The sequence below is a fragment of the Sycon ciliatum genome, chromosome 10 (assembly GCF_964019385.1).
Source record: "Sycon ciliatum chromosome 10, ocSycCili1.1, whole genome shotgun sequence".
NCBI classification, from domain to species: Eukaryota; Metazoa; Porifera; class Calcarea; order Leucosolenida; family Sycettidae; genus Sycon; species Sycon ciliatum.
Genome location: NC_088652.1, coordinates 13,870,725 through 13,887,797, shown reverse-complemented (window position 1 = coordinate 13,887,797; position 17,073 = coordinate 13,870,725). Strand labels below are relative to the sequence as shown.

Below are 17,073 nucleotides of genomic sequence, written 5' to 3'. Positions count from 1 at the left end.
GTGCGTGTAATGATTGTCGTCATCTCCAGACTCTGACATCAAATCTATGGATCAGTGCATGCAGTGCCATGAAAAAAAGCGCATGTTGTTTTTGCATCCTCTTTTCCCTGCTTTTCAGAATAGAAGTTTGTGATCCGAAACGAAGACGTCTTTGTTTCTGAAGTGAATAGAAGGCATGTTTTTATAGTACTTGCTGTTCATCATTCAAGGTGCATTGGACGACGAGAATGAGGTGGTTCGAAGCAGCCCTGAGCTGCTGTTTAGTGGCAGTTGCTTCCGCAGGCAAAGTGAGTTCGGGTTTGTGAGGTTTTTGCTTTGCATGCAACATTATCTGCGACTGTCGGTCCAGTTGGCATGGCTCTGCACCTGTGCCTTCTGTACTCAGCTTATCATCATGATCATTGCTACAGTAAAATATCAATGTACTGGGAAGAGTAACCCTAATCTCACAAAGCAAAGTCGAGATTACTCTGAGTCCTCAGCGGTTGCTCGCTTCTACTCCGAGTAGTCCATTGAAAAAATGTTGTGTGTGTGTGTGTGTGTGTGTGTGTGTGTGTGTGTGTGTGTGTGTGTGTGTGTGTGTGTGTGTGTGTGTGTGTGTGTGTGCCAAGACTTCTTTTGTGTGTGTGTGTGTGTGTGTGTGTGTGTGTGTGTGTGTGTGTGTGTGTGTGTGTGCGCGCGCGCATGTGGGTGGGTGCGTAACATGACCCTCGGAGAGTGGCCAGTGCATTGTATTGTTCATACACGGGAACTCCAGAGGGGAACGGATACCTATCTTGGGACACTCTCCTTGCTGATCCATGTAGGTGATGAAAAGTGTATGTAGCCAGGGGATAAAAGTAATAAACTCAAATAAAAATCGGAGAATGACCACTGGGTGTACAAGAGAGTAAAGGATCTAGAACACATAATGTGCCAAAAAACAGTGGGGGAAGTACCAACACGAAAAGGTATTCGCATTGTGCTACAGAAGAGATAGCTGCGCTGTTCAGAGATTCCTTTGGGAGAGAATCTGTGCTCTAAAATAATACTACAATGGTGGCAACTGAAATCCGACCTCTGATTTCCGTGCTCAAGTGCATGCAGTTACTGCAGTGCCGATTCTAGCGGTCGCTCTTTAGTAGTGTACGATGGGGTGCAAGATGTTTGCATTGTGGGCATACCGAGCTGGGGTTGAGAGCTGGGGTTGAGAGCTGGGGTTGAGAGCTGGGGTTGAGAGCTGGGGTTGAGAGCTGGGGTTGAGAGCTGGGGTTGAGTTCCAGTTGACATCACTGTACTGTGGTAGTGTGATTTCGCGGTACAGCGAAACCTGTCTAAGACGACCGCTCATAGGACCTTGAAAACGTGGTCTATGTTACCAGGTGGTCTCCTTATCCAGGGTCATTTGACTGAAAATAGCACCGTTTGGTCGTAGTTTCAGTGGTCTTAGAGGACAGGTGGTCTGTCGCCTTATTCGAGTGGTCGCCTTGACAGAGTTACCGCGATTCTTCGCGTTGCGTTCCCGTAACATAGAGCAGAACATCTCTATTTCACTGCCTAAGGGCGCGCTCACACTGCGACCAAAACCAGCGCCCATGCGGCCAAGTTGCATGGCAACGGCATGAACTTGACCAAAACGTCGCGGCCACGTTTCAAATCGTGACCGCGACCTTTGGAGGGGGGTGCCACGACTTCGCGGCAACATGATCATGTTGCCGCGAAGTCGTGGCACCCCCCTCCGAAGGTCGCGGTCACGATTTGAAACGTATTTGTGTACAACCTGGCCTGAAGTATGTTCTCAAATTCCGGTGTGTTGATTCATGAAACTCGGCGGTTGTCGATGTCATCCTCGACATTTGCACATTTTTAAAATGTAGTTGTGGTCCTGCACGCACCCACCGCCATATATGCAATCTTTGCCCTATTTGGACGATGTCAATTTTGTTTTTGTAGTTGCTTCGTTGTCAGTTGATCGGGTCAGTAACCAGTTTCTACAGTGTACTTGTTCAATACGATGGTAGCTTGGTCTGGCTTTTCGGTTTGGGAAATTTGGGAAATCATCTTTCTCTACTTTTCTGCGATGATGGAATGCCATACCTCAAGATATTACAGTTACATATCATCGGAAAATACAGTTCTCATCTCGGCAACAGACAAAAGAAACCACTGCTGGAATTTCCACTGGCACTTGCTCTGACCACGAGGTCAGGAAAGCGAAAGCGCTTGGATGTCAGCGGCAGCCCCTCAATAGTCCAAACCTACATGATTGTATGAATTATTTTCGTCGACTTCAAGAATACGAGCCACGAGGCACTTCCTCCAACATGCAACACGCGAAACATACATTCAAAAAAGGGGCACAACTTTATTAGGAAACGCACGAACTCTTTTGGATACGATCTGCAATTCGTAAAGTTTGTGTGACAACTTCACGTCTACGCGTGTACGAGGTCTAGTGTGAGCGTTTTACTGACGCATGGACGTTTGCTCATGGTCGCAGTGTGAGCGCGCCGTAAGGGGTCGTCGCAAAAGTTTTTTGTCGTCCCTGAAACGAACATGATTCGTTTGGGGGGAGGGAGGGGTGCGAGCCAAAATCGCAAGTCGACCGACACTGTACATATGACATGTACATACATTCGATTTTCGTCGTCCATCATAGCAACCTGTGTTCATTTCAGAGGGAGGGGAGGGGTCCGAGGACGAAACGAACTATGTTTGTTTCAGGGACGACAGAACACTTTTGCGACGACCCCTAAGTTTCTTAGAAAGCGTTTGCACCACAACTTGTTCCAACACATTTCTGTGGATCACTTCTTCGGATGTACCATTGCTGGGGCTGTGGTAGGACGCTGCACTTGACCCATCGTTCCGGCAACTGCCGCCTACTTCATCTACGTGCGCACGTGCACACACACACACATTCACCTGCGCTGATTTATTGCGCCGAACCAGGGGCGTAGCCAGGATAGTGATCAAGGGGGGTGCCACGACTTTCCTCACCCAAAAGTACAATACACTCATACCTCGGTTATCCGGACCCCGAAGTTACGGGCACTTCGGTCTACCGGGCACTATTTGGGCGAGTTTCAGGGGAAATATTACTACTCTTTTGTCACTTTTCGTAGAAATATTGGCGTCATATGCCATATCGATGGCCTTTTCCCCATCAAGATGTGTATGATTCGGAGTTACGGACATTTCAAAGTTACGGGCAGTGCAAGGTCCCGGACTGCCCGGATAACCGAGGTATGAGTGTACATGTAAATGCACTTATGTTGGTCCTTTCATTCATGATCCGCGATATGGGGGGGGGGGGGGGGGGGAGCAAAAGTAGCCCCATATTTGACACTGAAGATCAATCAGTGAATGGGAACACCTCCAAGTAGGGAGTAGAAAATATGATATTTTACTACTCCCTGCTTCCAACTAATGATGAGCTAAGTCCTGGGTTGTTACTTTCTCGAGAATTATCACACTTTCCATCGAACTTAAAGTCAGATTTCTCAACCCGTTTTTCTCTTCGTTGTGTTCGATAGTGCAGTAGAGCATCCTTCATAACACGTACACTGTATTTCCCGCAAAAACCGTAAACTACACTTCAAAGTTATTTTCGCTCTTCTGCTGCTGAACCCACACTTGCAAGACACGAAAAAACTTCTTTGCTTGTCCATGACACGACCACTCAACATCCAGAACTATATCATACAAAACATACCGCGAACAAACTCCTATGTCTGACACGTGTTTTCTGGCTGTGAAAACCTTTGCGAAATCTCGCAAAAATGTTACAATACTGTGTTTTCCATGGACCGTGGTGCTGCTTCAACCCATGGCGTGGTTTAGATGACTCTTTGCTTCCAACAAAACATGTGTAGTGCGATACAAATAATGTGCTCAGTCTGCTGAGCAGGTACGAAGCGGAGTTGGAAAACAGCCAAATATCAGACAAAAGGAACATGTGGATTGATTTTAGATGTTAAAACACGTACGAGTAGGTCAAAACCAGGGAGTAGGACGATACCTATTACTCAGTAATACTAGGGGGGTTTAGTCCCACGTAATCCGTGGGTACTTTACGTGTGTGTATCACGTGATACTCAGTGACCCACGTACAGACGTTTTCTGATTCACGACATACCGTGTATGGAGGCTCACCCACGTTCCGGCGGAACGTGGGTGAAAATCAGAATGGAGCGCGTTGTGCGAGCTGTGAGGGTGCTCAGCTGAAGAAGTTTCCGAAGCACGAAATCAAAATATTGGATGAGCTTCTTAGGCCCGGGTAGCTTCGTCTTTGACCAGCTTTGGGCCTTTCGCTTCATGCTTTTGTTTGTTCCGTGTGACTAAACACAACATTGCAACGTGGGTGCCCTTCATCCACTTCACATGGATCACCCACGTACGCGTGTCCGTTACGTGGGAACTAAACCTCCCTACTATTAGTACAGTACTCCCTCTGGTCACCGTCTGAAGAGGGGTGGCTACAGTGCTACAACCTGTAGTGTGCAAAGTTGCAAATGTGATCAGCGGTCCGTGCATTATGGTCTGTCTCGAACCAGGTGCGAACCAGGATCGACATTTTTGAGGGGGGTGCTTTGGCACCCAAAGCACACACCCCCCCCCCCCCCCCTGCCTACGCCCCTGGTATTGTTCCCCGAACAATACAATCTCTCCGCGCTCTCTAACACCCTTTAATGACGTATCACTCTGCTATCTCCTCTGCAGCTGTTTCCCAAGACCAATGTAGGCTGCCCACTGAACCACAGCTTGTGTGACTCCCAGCACATCGTGTCAACAGTGCTATCAACAAATTCCAGCTTGAATTACGTATACTTGTGGAGTGATGTAGGTGTCCCAGCCATTGCCGTAGCTCGCTCTCCCAAAGCTAGTAGTCACAAGCTGAACATCGATTGGAATGTGGATGCTGAAACTCCCGAGGATGAACCCGTGTTTAGCGTGGACTTGCCAGTGGAGTATGTTCAGGTATGGTTGATGCTATGGGCCTGGTGAAATGTCCAACAATGTGTCGTGTTAGTGGCGTGTGTGTCTGGGGGGGGGGGGGGGGAGAAAGTGTGTGTGTGTGTGTGTATGTGTGTGTGTGTGTGTGTCCCATATGGTGCAGTGGTATGTGCAGCGATTTCCAATCGATAGATTGCGGGTTCGATTCCCGATGATTATGGTCACACACGTCTTTCTTCTCTTTCTCAGACTCCTCCTGACTTTTCTTTCATTCTCCTGGGTGGTTACCAACAGCCAGTGCATGCCGGAGTATGTGGTGTGATGTGTGTGCGGGAAAAAAATGAAAAAGACCAAAAAGTAGGGATTCACTGGCCAGAAAAAGCCACTTCATAGCTGTGTGGTGTAGACCAGGCTGAATAGTAGCGGTCAATTCTTCAGCCTTGCAAGCTGTTGAATGGTGAAATCCGAGCACAAGCTGCTATGGCTTCTGCTGTAGCATCGCTATCATCGCCTCCGGCGCTGGGCGTCCAATGGTCCAATGGTGTGCGTGTGTGTGTGTGTGTGTGCGCGCGCGGGCGTGCGTGCGTGGGAGAGAGAAAGTGTGTGTGTGTGTGTGTGTGTGTGTGTGTGTGTGTGTGTGTGTGTGTGTGTGTGTGTGTGTGTGTGTGTGTGTGTGTGTGTGTGTGCAAGTACAAGTGTGTGTGTGCAAGTACAAGTGTGTGTGTGCAAGTACAAGTGTGTGTGTGCAAGTACAAGTGTGTGTGTGCAAGTACAAGTGTGTGTGTGCAAGTACAAGTGTGTGTGTGTGCAAGTACAAGTGTGTGTGTGTGCAAGTACAAGTGTGTGTGTGTGCAAGTACAAGTGTGTGTGTGTGCAAGTACAAGTGTGTGTGTGTGCAAGTACAAGTGTGTGTGTGCAAGTACAAGTGTGTGTGTGTGTGTGTGTGTGTGTGTGTGGGAGAGAGAAAGAGAAAGTGTGTGTGGTGAGAGAGAGAGAGAGAGAGAGAGAGAGAGAGAGAGAGAGAGAGAGAGAGAGAGAGAGAGAGTGTGTGTGAGTGTGTGTGGTGTGAGAGAGAGAGTGTGAGTGTGTGTGTGCACACACGTGGGTATATGTGTCTTTCCTCGCTCTGCCTGTTATTCCCTTGTATCAGTCCATTCATTTTGTTCCGTGTGTGTTTGTACGCGTGTGTGTATGTACATGTGTGTATGTACATGTGTGTATGTACATGTGTGTGCGTGCGTGCGTGCCACACGCACATCCCCCTCAACAGACCACTCTCTTCACACGCATGTTTGCCATCAACACGACGACGTACACACTGCAGCAGGCGGCGTACCGTGAGTGCATCCTGGCCAACCGCTCGTGGACACTGGGAAAGAAGACGCTCAACGCCAATGGTCCTCCTGGAGTCTCTGATGTCAAGGCTAACTTCACCATGGTGCCGGCCAATGTCACTACCGCTGAGTGCGAATTCTCCGTACTGGTATGTAGGGCTGAGTCGGGTAGCATTTTCTTCGGGTATCGGGCTCGGGTAGTTTTCCACGGGTAGTACGGGTGCCCGATCGGGTAATGTTTCCATGGTAACACCACAATGCACCCCTTCCCTTACACACTGGGTTGACATTGCGGAGTATTACATGAATTTGTACACGTGCACTGTACATGATGTCATCTGCGACTTTGGGTTTTCGGGTACTGTTCTGTACCCGTCAACCCGAGGTGCTCACGGGTAGCACGGGTACCTGACTACCTGTGCACACCATTACTGGTCAGTTTTACTACAGTGCTGTCGGTCGCCGCAGTACCGGGTGGTCAGCCTCCTAGCCTACTAGTAGACCGTTCTTATTTTCATGTATTACAGTCTATGCGCAGTCGAGTCACCGTGGGTACATTTGTATGCTGTGCTTGATGAAATTCTAGCCTGGTCGTTCTTCGGCGCTCCATTCTTCGGCACTCCGTACTTCGGCGCTCCGTTCTTTGGCACTCCGTTCTTCGGCGCTGCGTTCTTCGGCGCCCGACAGTACTGTATACATTCTTGGCAGGGCTGCCGCTTGTTCCGATTTTTCGGAATTGCCTGTAAAAATCAGAGGAGTTTTACAGGTGGCCCGACAAACGGACAGTACAGATTTCTACTCCCAGAAAGGGGCAGCCCTGCCATCACTACTAGGCCATTCACACACTGGCTGACGCTGGCATTTTGGAAAACTTCCCAGAAAATTGATTTGACCGTGGTGCGAAAATCCTCCCGTCTCTTTTTTCGTTCTTTCTTTCTCTGTCCACTTGTTTGTGTTTGCTGTTTAGTTCGCTACTTCAGACACCGAGGGCCGTGAGAAACTCTTGCCCCACCTGAAGTACTCGGAGAACTCCACTCGTCTCGAGCTGGAGTTTCATAACTTCTCGTTCATCGACATCGACAACTCCACCGGCGAAGTGCGGGATCTTGCCAAGATCGTCGGCATGAACTTTGTGCTGGAGGTGAGACTGGCAGTGTACTAGTAGGTGACTCTGGCTCAGCATGCCTCTGCATGTGGATTGTATTTTTCGTTAGAAAACGGAACTTGTATGCTATAGCAGCCGGTAGAGGACAGTGATTTAATTCCCGAAGCTATGCCAAAGACATTGTGCAGTAGCGACTGGCGTAACCAGGGCCCTTGCCGGGGTTTTTTGGTCATTTCTGTGTGTGTGTGTGTGTGTGTGTGTGTGTGTGTGTGTGTGTGTGTGTGTGTGTGTGTGTGTGTGTGTGTGTGTGTGTGAATCCCTATTGAAAAAGTCACTTCAAACAGCTGTGTGGTGGATACCAGGCTAAAAATAGTGGCGGTCAATTCATCAGCCTTGCAAGCTGTTGAATGGTGTAATCCCAGCACAAGTTGCTATGTCTAACATAGCTGTTCGCTATCATCGCTTCCGCGATGGGCATGTCTGAGGTCTGAGTTGTGTGTGTGTGTGTGTGTGTGTGTGTGTGTGTGTGTGTGTGTGTGTGTGTGTGTGCGTGCGTGTGTGTGTGTGTGTGTGCATGCGTGTGTGCATGGTGCGTGCGTGGGGGCGGAATCAGAGATCTCTACAGGGGGGGGGTTCCAGTTTAGCCAAAACTGAATAGCTGATACGTGTACATGCAGATGGCTTCCAGTTTATAGTACATTTGCGAAATTTTAGGGGGTTCCCGGAACCCTTCCTGGATGCGCCCCTGTAAAGACTAAGCATAGCTACAATCATAGAGCCCTGACCTAGCGGTTCTCTCATAATAGTTTCGACGCTTGCTACACATCCACAAGGACACTGTCACCCCTATCGTGCCGAAGGTGTCAGATGCACATGCGGACAAACTCCCTACATCTGCATACCTTGTTGGACCCACTGCCATAGGAAAATCGCTCATCAGCATAAAAGTTCAGGAAATGCTGTAAAAAAACGTTTAGGAAGTATTGACCGTGTGTGCTCTGAGATCCATGCAATCCTAAGTCCTGGGCAGCCTAGCCTGGCTTCGGTCCCAGCCTATCTTAACCTGGGAAGTCTGTCCGTCCCAGCCTATCTGACCCTGGCGAGTCTGTCCGTCCAAGCCTATCTGACCCTGGCGAGTCTGTCCGTCTCAGCCTATCTGACCCTGGCGAGTCTGTCCGTCCCAGCCTATCTGACCCTGGCGAGTCTGTCCGTCCCAGCCTATCTGACCCTGGCGAGTCTGTCCGTCCCAGCCTATCTGACCCTGGCGAGTCTGTCGGTCCCTGCCTATCTGACCCTGGCGAGTCTGTCCGTCCCAGCCTATCTGACCCTGGCGAGTCTGTCCGTCCCAGCCTATCTGACCCTGGCAAGTCTGTCCATCCCAGCCTATCTGACCCTGGCGAGTCTGTCTGCTCATGCATCCGTTAGAGAGTACTGCACGAAATCGCACCAAGAACTGTTTTGCTGTTGTTTAGCTTTTCTCTCTTTCTTTCTTTTCTTGTATTGTTTCACCGCTGTAGGTGTTGATAATTCCGGACACAACTCACCCCGACCTCCAGCTGGCCAGTGGAAAGTCCTTGGATGACGAGTATACTCCATCCCAGTTCTGGTCAGTGTGTGATGAAACACTGCGAAGCGGGGAATTGTGTGCAGGGAGATATTTGGAGAGTTTCAAACCAGCCCGATTTTATGATGACAATTTTTCCTATAAAGTAGCGGAATTTTGTGCAGGGAAATTTTTGAGTTTCAAACCAGCCCGATTTTATGATGACAATGTTTCCTAAGTAGCAATCAGAGTACCAAGTTAAGGGCAGCTTTGTCTCCTTTTTTTACTTCATCAGCAAGATGGAGGTGACATTTGAAAATGTTTTTTTGGTGAATTTCTCGAGAGATGCCCTCTCTAACTTCCTTTAGTCTCATTTTCACTATTGTGATCACTATTTGTGCTCAAGCCAATGTCCGTACTAAGCACAAGAGTATGCGTAGTCTTACTTAGTACGGATCTTGTCTTGAGCACGGGCACATACTGACGTATGTTGCGATATGAAGTATTGTACCTTGGATACTAAAAACACTTTCTTGCTATCCATGCGCGTACATCTTACTCAGTTGTACAGTATAGTTATTAATACTTTTTTTGGGAAGAATGACGCCAGTGCATGAAATCAGATCACAAACACAATAATTATGATGAGATAAAACAGGAAAGGGCACAGGCCCGGTATAACGGCATAATCATGGTTATTGTGAATAGGCAGCGACAAATGCGCAGCTATGCACATTTTGTCCACTTCTCTTATTTGTTTTGCGTGTGGGGTCCGTACACCCACTTGGGTGCACGTGTGGTACGTGTCTTCTGCTTAAGCACCTGCGTGTAATCCTGTATTTCCGTGTGCGACTGACGTATGCTTGCTTCGTTTCACAGGCACAGCGACATCGTCAACGGTGCCAACAAGGGCTTCCACTACTGGAAGCCCATAGTCTACACCAATGCAACGTCGCGCACCATCAAGAACTCTGCACACATCGACCTCTTCAAGATCCACAACAAGCAGAAGCTGGTCACGTTGAGTGAAGCCGGTAAGGGCAGCTCATGTGTGTGCTCTCTGCAATGCAGGATATTTGCACTGTACCTGTGCTACTCGAAAGACAGGTTGTTACTTGGTCCGACTTATTAAAATGTGCGCTTCGCTTCGAAACTCAAGCCTATGTCCAAAGGAGCACCTGTACTAAAAAATCGACCAAGAGACGATAGATAGATAACTACTCTGTCGTTTATTGGCCTGACCTTCTAGTTTTCATCTCTGCTGGTGTCTCAGGGCGCTTCTTCAAGTGCGTCAACCTGCAAAACGTCGACATTTTTTTCATCTCCTCCAAGCTACACTGCGTTTCCTTGATTTTTTCACTCCATAGGCACGATTTAGACGATCGACTTCGCCTCCTCCTCGTGCAGTACGACTGCCAGAATGGTGGCTGTAGGTGTTTTCGCCTGACGCTCCCACGACACTTTCAAATGAGGCGAACAAGTAAACCACCACGCATAAAAAAATCACTTCTCATCACCGTGTGCCGCGCGCGCGTAGAACTACTGAGTCTGATCTGTGTCGACATGACTGTCACACAGTCAGCTGCATCAGACCATGTGTGCTCTTCCCTGCCTGTTTCACGAATCCACTGGCCCCGGAGACTGGCGATCTTGTGACGCATCGCGATCGCGGCTCCGAGGAGTCGGCGAGGACTCCGCACCATTCACCATGTTCACGCACCGTATTCACCCTTTCTGCGCTTCAGATTTCCAGCCAGGTTGTCGCCTGAAAGTCGACCTCAAGGGCGGTTGTTTATATTGATCAACTGCTCGACGATCTCTTCTGTGATCTTGATTCGTCGGCCGCCACATCGTGAATGAATGCGAGAGAGATCAGCACAAACTGGACGGAGCGATGCAGGTGCTTTCTGCACGAGTTTCTGGATGACGCGTTTGCTGAACTTGATTCTTCCAAGGAAACAGCGACTGCAGCGATTTCAATCCGCCAGGAAGCACTCGAGAACGATCGCCCAGGAGTTTCTGGTACTCCGTGACAATTCCCCATCGCAGTGGGGTGTTGATTTCAGCACCAGGCCTTCTCTGTGTTTCGCGAGAAGCAACAGGAGTCCTCTGACGACAAAATTTTCACGCAAAATGCTCGAGTCGACTAGGATCCTGAGGCGCTGCCTCCTTTGGGGTTGGAGCCATTTCTTCTTCAACATCACAAATCGACAACTGAAGGATAGTGTTAGGTAGCTGGAAAGTTTGTTCCGTCCTGAGATTATTTGAATTTGTTTGGCTGACGTTCGAAGCGAAACGCACATTTTAATAAGTCGGACCAAGTATTAGTATTGCTTCGCACAGTCATGTGGCGTTAGCCGATGTGAGTAGGATGTGGGTGATTATAACTAGCCATGGTTCAGGTGATACCAAGAGTATGCAGCTCCAGCTATGGGGTACATAACCCCCAAGAGTATGCAGCTCCAGCTATGGGGTACATAACCCCCAAGAGTATGCAGCTCCAGCTATGGGGTACATAACCCCCAAGAGTGTGCAGCTCCAGCTATGGGGTACATAACCCCCCAGGTGATTAGAGTGGTTTCACATTTATCACATGACCTCGGGACAGCCATGTTTGTTCCAACTCCGGTCAACCCGTGCATCTAGCCGGGGAAGCTGACTCGCACGATCGCATCTCATTGACCCTCACTGTGGCGTGTGGATACGCTCTGTGTGTGCGTGTACGTGTGTGCGTGTGTGTGTGTGTTTGGTCTTTCTACGCTTGCAGGCATCACCGAAGTACCGTACAGTCTTGCCACAGTACTGAATGGTGGTAACATCTCACTGGATGATGTGCGTGTTCTCTACCTCACCTTCAATTCCACACAAACAAACGTCACAGTCTTGTAAGTTTACTGGCAGTGGCCATGAGCAATTGTACCTGCTGTTGGTAACATCAAGATTACATACCCCCCCCCCCCCCCCAGAGTGTGCGGGGATGATCCTGTATCCTGTATCGCATCGCAGTTTGCGATGCAAAATCGATCTATTGCTACTCAAAAGTCACCGTGACTCGCAGAAAACTGCGATACATACCGGCTATCCATGCCTAGCCTGGTCTGTCAAGTAACATGCATACAGTGCAGTGTATGTGATGCAGGTACTCTCAATCTGCGTGCACACGTATGATTCACTCGTTTTTTTGCAAATGGGCTTTCAGGCATCACTCTCACGAAGGACAATCTCTCGTATACACCCAACCTTCGAAGAAAAATGCTAATCAAAATCAAAGACTGCTACACAATTGTGATTTTGTATAGCCGAAACTGCTATGCAAAAATATGACAATAAATTCATCCCTGGTGTGCAACTCCCGCACACCCTGCTGGGCACCGGTGATTTACGACATTTGTACGGAGTGTCAACGCATCACACGTTTCCTTGAACTAATTTGAGCAGGATAAAATGGGGCTTTGTCCAGCACAGGTTCAGGAAGCGTCTGATAGTACATGCACAGTGGGCATTAAGTAAAGTAAAAATGGTGTCTACTTGAAATCCTCTCGGGACAGACCCCATAGCTGGAGTTGCACACTCTCTGGGGTGATGTACTCTTGGTAACATCAAAAGAGTACATAACCCCCCCCCCCCCCCCCCCCAAGGGTGTGCAACTCCAGCTATGGGGTCTGCAACGGCTGAACTTCACATCGCGTGACAAATCCATACACATGATTATTTGCACCCTGCGCAACCCTGTTTTGGGTTCAACTCTCTTGTGGTCACTTTGCACTGTTTGCCAGCGTAACCTTTTGAACCATGTCACGTGATGTGAAGTTCTGCCGTCGCAGCACTGTATAGAGGTTGTGCAGGCAGTTGCACACTCTGGGGGTTATGTACTCTTGGTTGTACGTAGTACAAATCGTATTTAGAACACGCTAGGTGAGTTTTCGCCGCCAGAGACCCTGTGTGCAGGCAGTTGCACACTCCTGGGAGCTTATTTTACTCTTGGTAGCATCAAGAGTACGTAACCCCAAGAGTGTGCAACTGCCTGCACAACCTCTATGCTGTGCTGCGACGGCAGAACTTCACATCACGTGACATGGTTCAAAAGGTTACACTGGCAAACAGTGCAAAGTGATCACAAGAGTGTTGTACCCAAAGCTGGGTTTCGTACAACCCTGTATCAATCATGCACAGAGTGCAAATAATGTGTACGGGTTCATCACGTGATGTGAAGTTCTGCCGTCGCAGACCCCATAGCTGGAGTTGCACACTCTTGGGGTTATGTACTCTTGGTAGCATCAAGAGTACATGATGATAATTCCCAAGAGTGTGCCAGTCCAGCTATGGGGCCTGCATCTGAGCAACGGCAGAACTTTTCATCACGTGACGAACTTGTACACATCAGTTGCACCCTGTACTGTGCATGATAGATACAGGGTTGTACGCAACCTTGCAATGGACGGTTCAACTCTCTTGCGCTCACTTTGCACTGTTTGCCAGCGTAACCAAAAGAACATAACCCCCAGAGTGTGCAACTCCCACATACCCTGCATGTCCCGAAAGAATTTCAAGTTGACGTCATTATTTATGACGCAATGCTCCTTGCACCAGTGATTTACAACATGTGTACGGGTGTCAACGCATCACACGTTTTTCTTTGCAATAATTTGTACAGGATGGATCGGCTTCGGTCATCCACAGGTTCTGGATTTGTTTGATAATCCGTGTTCAGTGCGCATTGCATCATCAAAATGACGTCAATTTGAAATTCTGTTGGGACAGCACCCATAGTGGAGTTGCACACTCTGGGGGGTTATGTACTCTTGGCGTAACCTGATGAACCATGTCACGTGATATGGAGTTCTCCGCCCATCACAGCACAGGATAGAGGTTGTGTAGGCAGCTGCACACTCTTGGGGGTTATGCACACTTGGCTGCACGTGGTAAAGTTCCTTATCACCACTGCGCTATTTCTTGTTGCACTCAGATGCTTCTGTGAACCAATAGTAGGCACTTCAGGCGGTTTTTTCAAAACCAGAAATACTCATATTTCTTTCTTGTATCCGATTCAGATAGGTTTAGGAAGACTCCACAGAAAATTTGAAGCAAAAAGAATAACTTGGCACAGAGATATAGCCATCCAAAGTCGGAGAACTGAATAACGGCAATTTCAGTATTTCGACGGCACCAGCAGCATATCAGAAATTGGTAGGACTTGCTTCAGTGTCTATAGTGGCAAAATACCAGGCTCGCTGGAAGCAGGTCAAAATAATCAGATGAATGCAGAAACAGCATGGTTTGGAAAAACTTCGCATTTTTCATCCGTCCGGCAGCTCAGACGAAGATATCGGGTGTGGTCACCATGGCAACTCCATAGCAACTCCATCGCAACAGCATGAAAACAGTGCAGAGAAGCCTTTGGAAAAGCATAAGATGAGACTTTGAGGTAAGATAAAGTAACAACAATAATTCAGTGCCAGAACACATTAGATAGCAGCGTGAGTCAGTGTCGCTCCTGGACGGTGAGACAGACGTCGAGGACCCTCGGTCATTCACAACGCTGTCACCTCCAAACCAACTAGTCGCAAGCCCGCGCTGGGCACAACAGTACGAAGTAGTGGTTGCACGCTGCTATCTGGTGTTCACGAGGTGTTTATCGCGCTGGAAGCGGAGCGTCTCTGTAAGTTTGTATCCCTGGTGATGTTTGTGCCTGGAGAGCACTATATAAGTGGTGCTCTTCAGGCACAATCTTCCTCAGCCTACTCAAGCTCAACTGATGAGGGGTGAATTCCCTGAAACACTGTGTATTGAGCAGGGAGTGGTGCTTTCTTGCAGGTTTGCCGAGTCGAAGGTTCGATGGACTTCTCATGTGCTCTGGATGGCAGTCGTGAGTCAGTCAAGTGTCAAGTAAAGTCGGCGGAATAGCGCGAGCTCCGGTGTGGGGAGCAAACCTTTCTTACAAATCATCGCCGAAGTCGCAACCACTACTTCGTACAGAACACATTGTTGCTACAATGTACAGTACTGACGTGGTGACGACTACGGAAGAACAATGAGCCGAATACTGAGCAAACTAGAATTTTACCCGGTATTTGACGGAAAGAAATGACAAACTATTACATGTAGAACATTGTTTGCAAATGTTTGGGACTACTGAAACTTCAGCAACTCCAGCATGAGAGATTTTGTGCATAGAGTGTGTGCTGGATTCTTGGTATAATATCACCATCAATGCTTTTCTTGGTCGCTGGAAGCCACCTGCTGATCAGCTGACGATTTGTTCCAAGCAGGCCGTTTTGATGTCAGCTCTCTTGGTTCAGTCGCCGAAGTATATACTGTCCTACTCGTTGCCTGCAGGAGAGGACGACTGCTCCGATGCGACTCCAATATAATTATAACACCTGCAATATTTCTTCTTGCGCAGCCATGTGCATGGGCTCCGACGAACAAGGACTAGTGCCGGGAGGACGCCTGTCGCGGCTCGCTTTCAATAACACCTCGCATTATTTCTTCTTGCGCAGCAATGCGCAAAGTGTTGGACAAACGAGGACAACTGATTCCGAAAGGAAATACGACGCTGAAGACGATGAGCTACATGGCAAATGCGTGCAATCAAGTGAAATGCCCGAAAAATCCTTGCCGATTTTACTCGAACTGTACGTGAGTTCAAAAAATTGCCGCATAATGACGTATGTGGGCTCAAACGAAAGCTGAGGGCCTCAGCTACACGCTGCGCCACACGAGAAGGCCCTGCGCAGCTTCCGTGCAGCTACAGATCGATCTATGCATGCGCCTTTCCGTGGTGCCACGCATGTACGCGATTCAGCGTTAGCACTTTTTGACAGGTCGTGTCACGTGACTGAAGTGCCTACCAATAGCCTAAAAAAAAGGTTTCATCACGTTCTTACTCAATTTGGGGACAGAACTGTGTAGTCCTTTGTGGTCTCATCAGCGCAGCACAGTGAAAATGAGGCCCAAGCTGAGGCTGATAAGTGATAGCAATGAAAATCGGAAAATAAACTTTCCAAAGCCAGATTTAAACCAGGCCCGAACGTACGTGACGTACTACGTTTTTTAGTTATGTTGCTGCGATCTCTTATGTTGTCTTTTGCTTCTTTCTTGTGCGCTGTGTGCAGTGACATGGTCATTGGGTTTGGCGAGGTGCCCTCGGACAGCGTCAGCCTGACGGTAATTCTCATCATCGCCCTCGGCCTCGGCCTGCCCAGCTTGGTCCTGTTCTTCGGCGTTCCCACCGCCACCGTCTACCGCCGCTGCTCCAAAAAGAAGGGAACCGGCGGCTATGCACCCATCCAGTAGCATCTCAAGGGAAGTTCCCTTCTTTCCCAGGGCCATCTCTGATGCACGGGTTCAAGCCCGTACCGAGGGAGTTTGCAGTGCCACATGGACACTGTTCTCTAGAACAATCTAAAGAATCTTTTGGAGGTGCAACCTGTGCCTTTTTTGGAATATTTCCGTTCAAATCATGCATTTCATAAGAGAGATTTCTACTTCAGGTGTGCTATCATGCACTATTCCTCGCTGTATCTGCATGCTTGATTTATTTGTAATAATAGTGTAGTTTGCTTACATACGCTTGCCAGCTCTTATCCTTGTCCAGTATTGTTTGGCCATCATGAAACTTTACTGCTCACTTATTTGATTTGCGGGGGACATGAAAAGAATTCCCACCGCCCCCGTCGCCCCTACCCATCTAGGATGGCTCTTCTCGCCAGGGATAGTGGTTCGACCGTACCTCTAGTGCCTTTGCTAGCTCATCCAGCCCGTTGCGGCCGGATTCTGATCCATTTCGTGTAAAACATTTCCCGTCATTTTACACTTTTCAATGTTTTTATCATGAATATTCTTCTATTGATACTACTGTAGTACGCGTGCTGTGCTACTGGTGTTTTCAAAATGTTGTATCATCCCTTGGAAAATCAAACACAAGGTGCAGTCCTGTACTGTTGTGGAAACTGTAATGGCACCCTGAAGTATGATAAAAGGATGTTCGTTTACGAGTACTGGCACTGGTGCAAACGTTCACATACATGTGCATAATACAATGACATACGCACGTCTGCAATCAAGTCATAGATCATGTACTGTACTACAATAGTACTTTCATGACAATGTTACTGCATGACTGTAACTGTTATTTTGTTGTACAATGTCAAGTG

General features: G+C 48.4%; 1 protein-coding gene across 1 annotated transcript; it reads left to right on the top strand.

Annotated features, from left to right (window-relative positions):
- The first annotated feature begins 97 nt into the window (after positions 1 to 97).
- Positions 98 to 16,875, top strand: LOC135826098 (glycosylated lysosomal membrane protein-like). Its single transcript, XM_065338732.1, has 8 exons — positions 98 to 287; positions 4,702 to 4,959; positions 6,206 to 6,418; positions 7,237 to 7,410; positions 8,892 to 8,980; positions 9,797 to 9,951; positions 11,685 to 11,802; positions 16,033 to 16,875. The coding sequence occupies exons 1-8, from the start codon at positions 228 to 230 to the stop codon at positions 16,211 to 16,213; spliced, it is 1,248 nt and encodes a 415-aa protein (XP_065194804.1). The 5' UTR covers positions 98 to 227; the 3' UTR covers positions 16,214 to 16,875.
- The last annotated feature ends 198 nt before the right edge of the window (positions 16,876 to 17,073 follow it).

Bases quoted from the DNA above. Each gene is read 5' to 3' on its own strand.
- LOC135826098 (XM_065338732.1), top strand. From the start codon at position 228: ATGAGGTGGTTCGAAGCAGCCCTGAGCTGCTGTTTAGTGGCAGTTGCT. The intron at 6,419-7,236 runs GTATGTAGGGCT...TTTGCTGTTTAG, and splicing joins AGTGCGAATTCTCCGTACTG to TTCGCTACTTCAGACACCGA. The intron at 7,411-8,891 runs GTGAGACTGGCA...TCACCGCTGTAG, and splicing joins GCATGAACTTTGTGCTGGAG to GTGTTGATAATTCCGGACAC.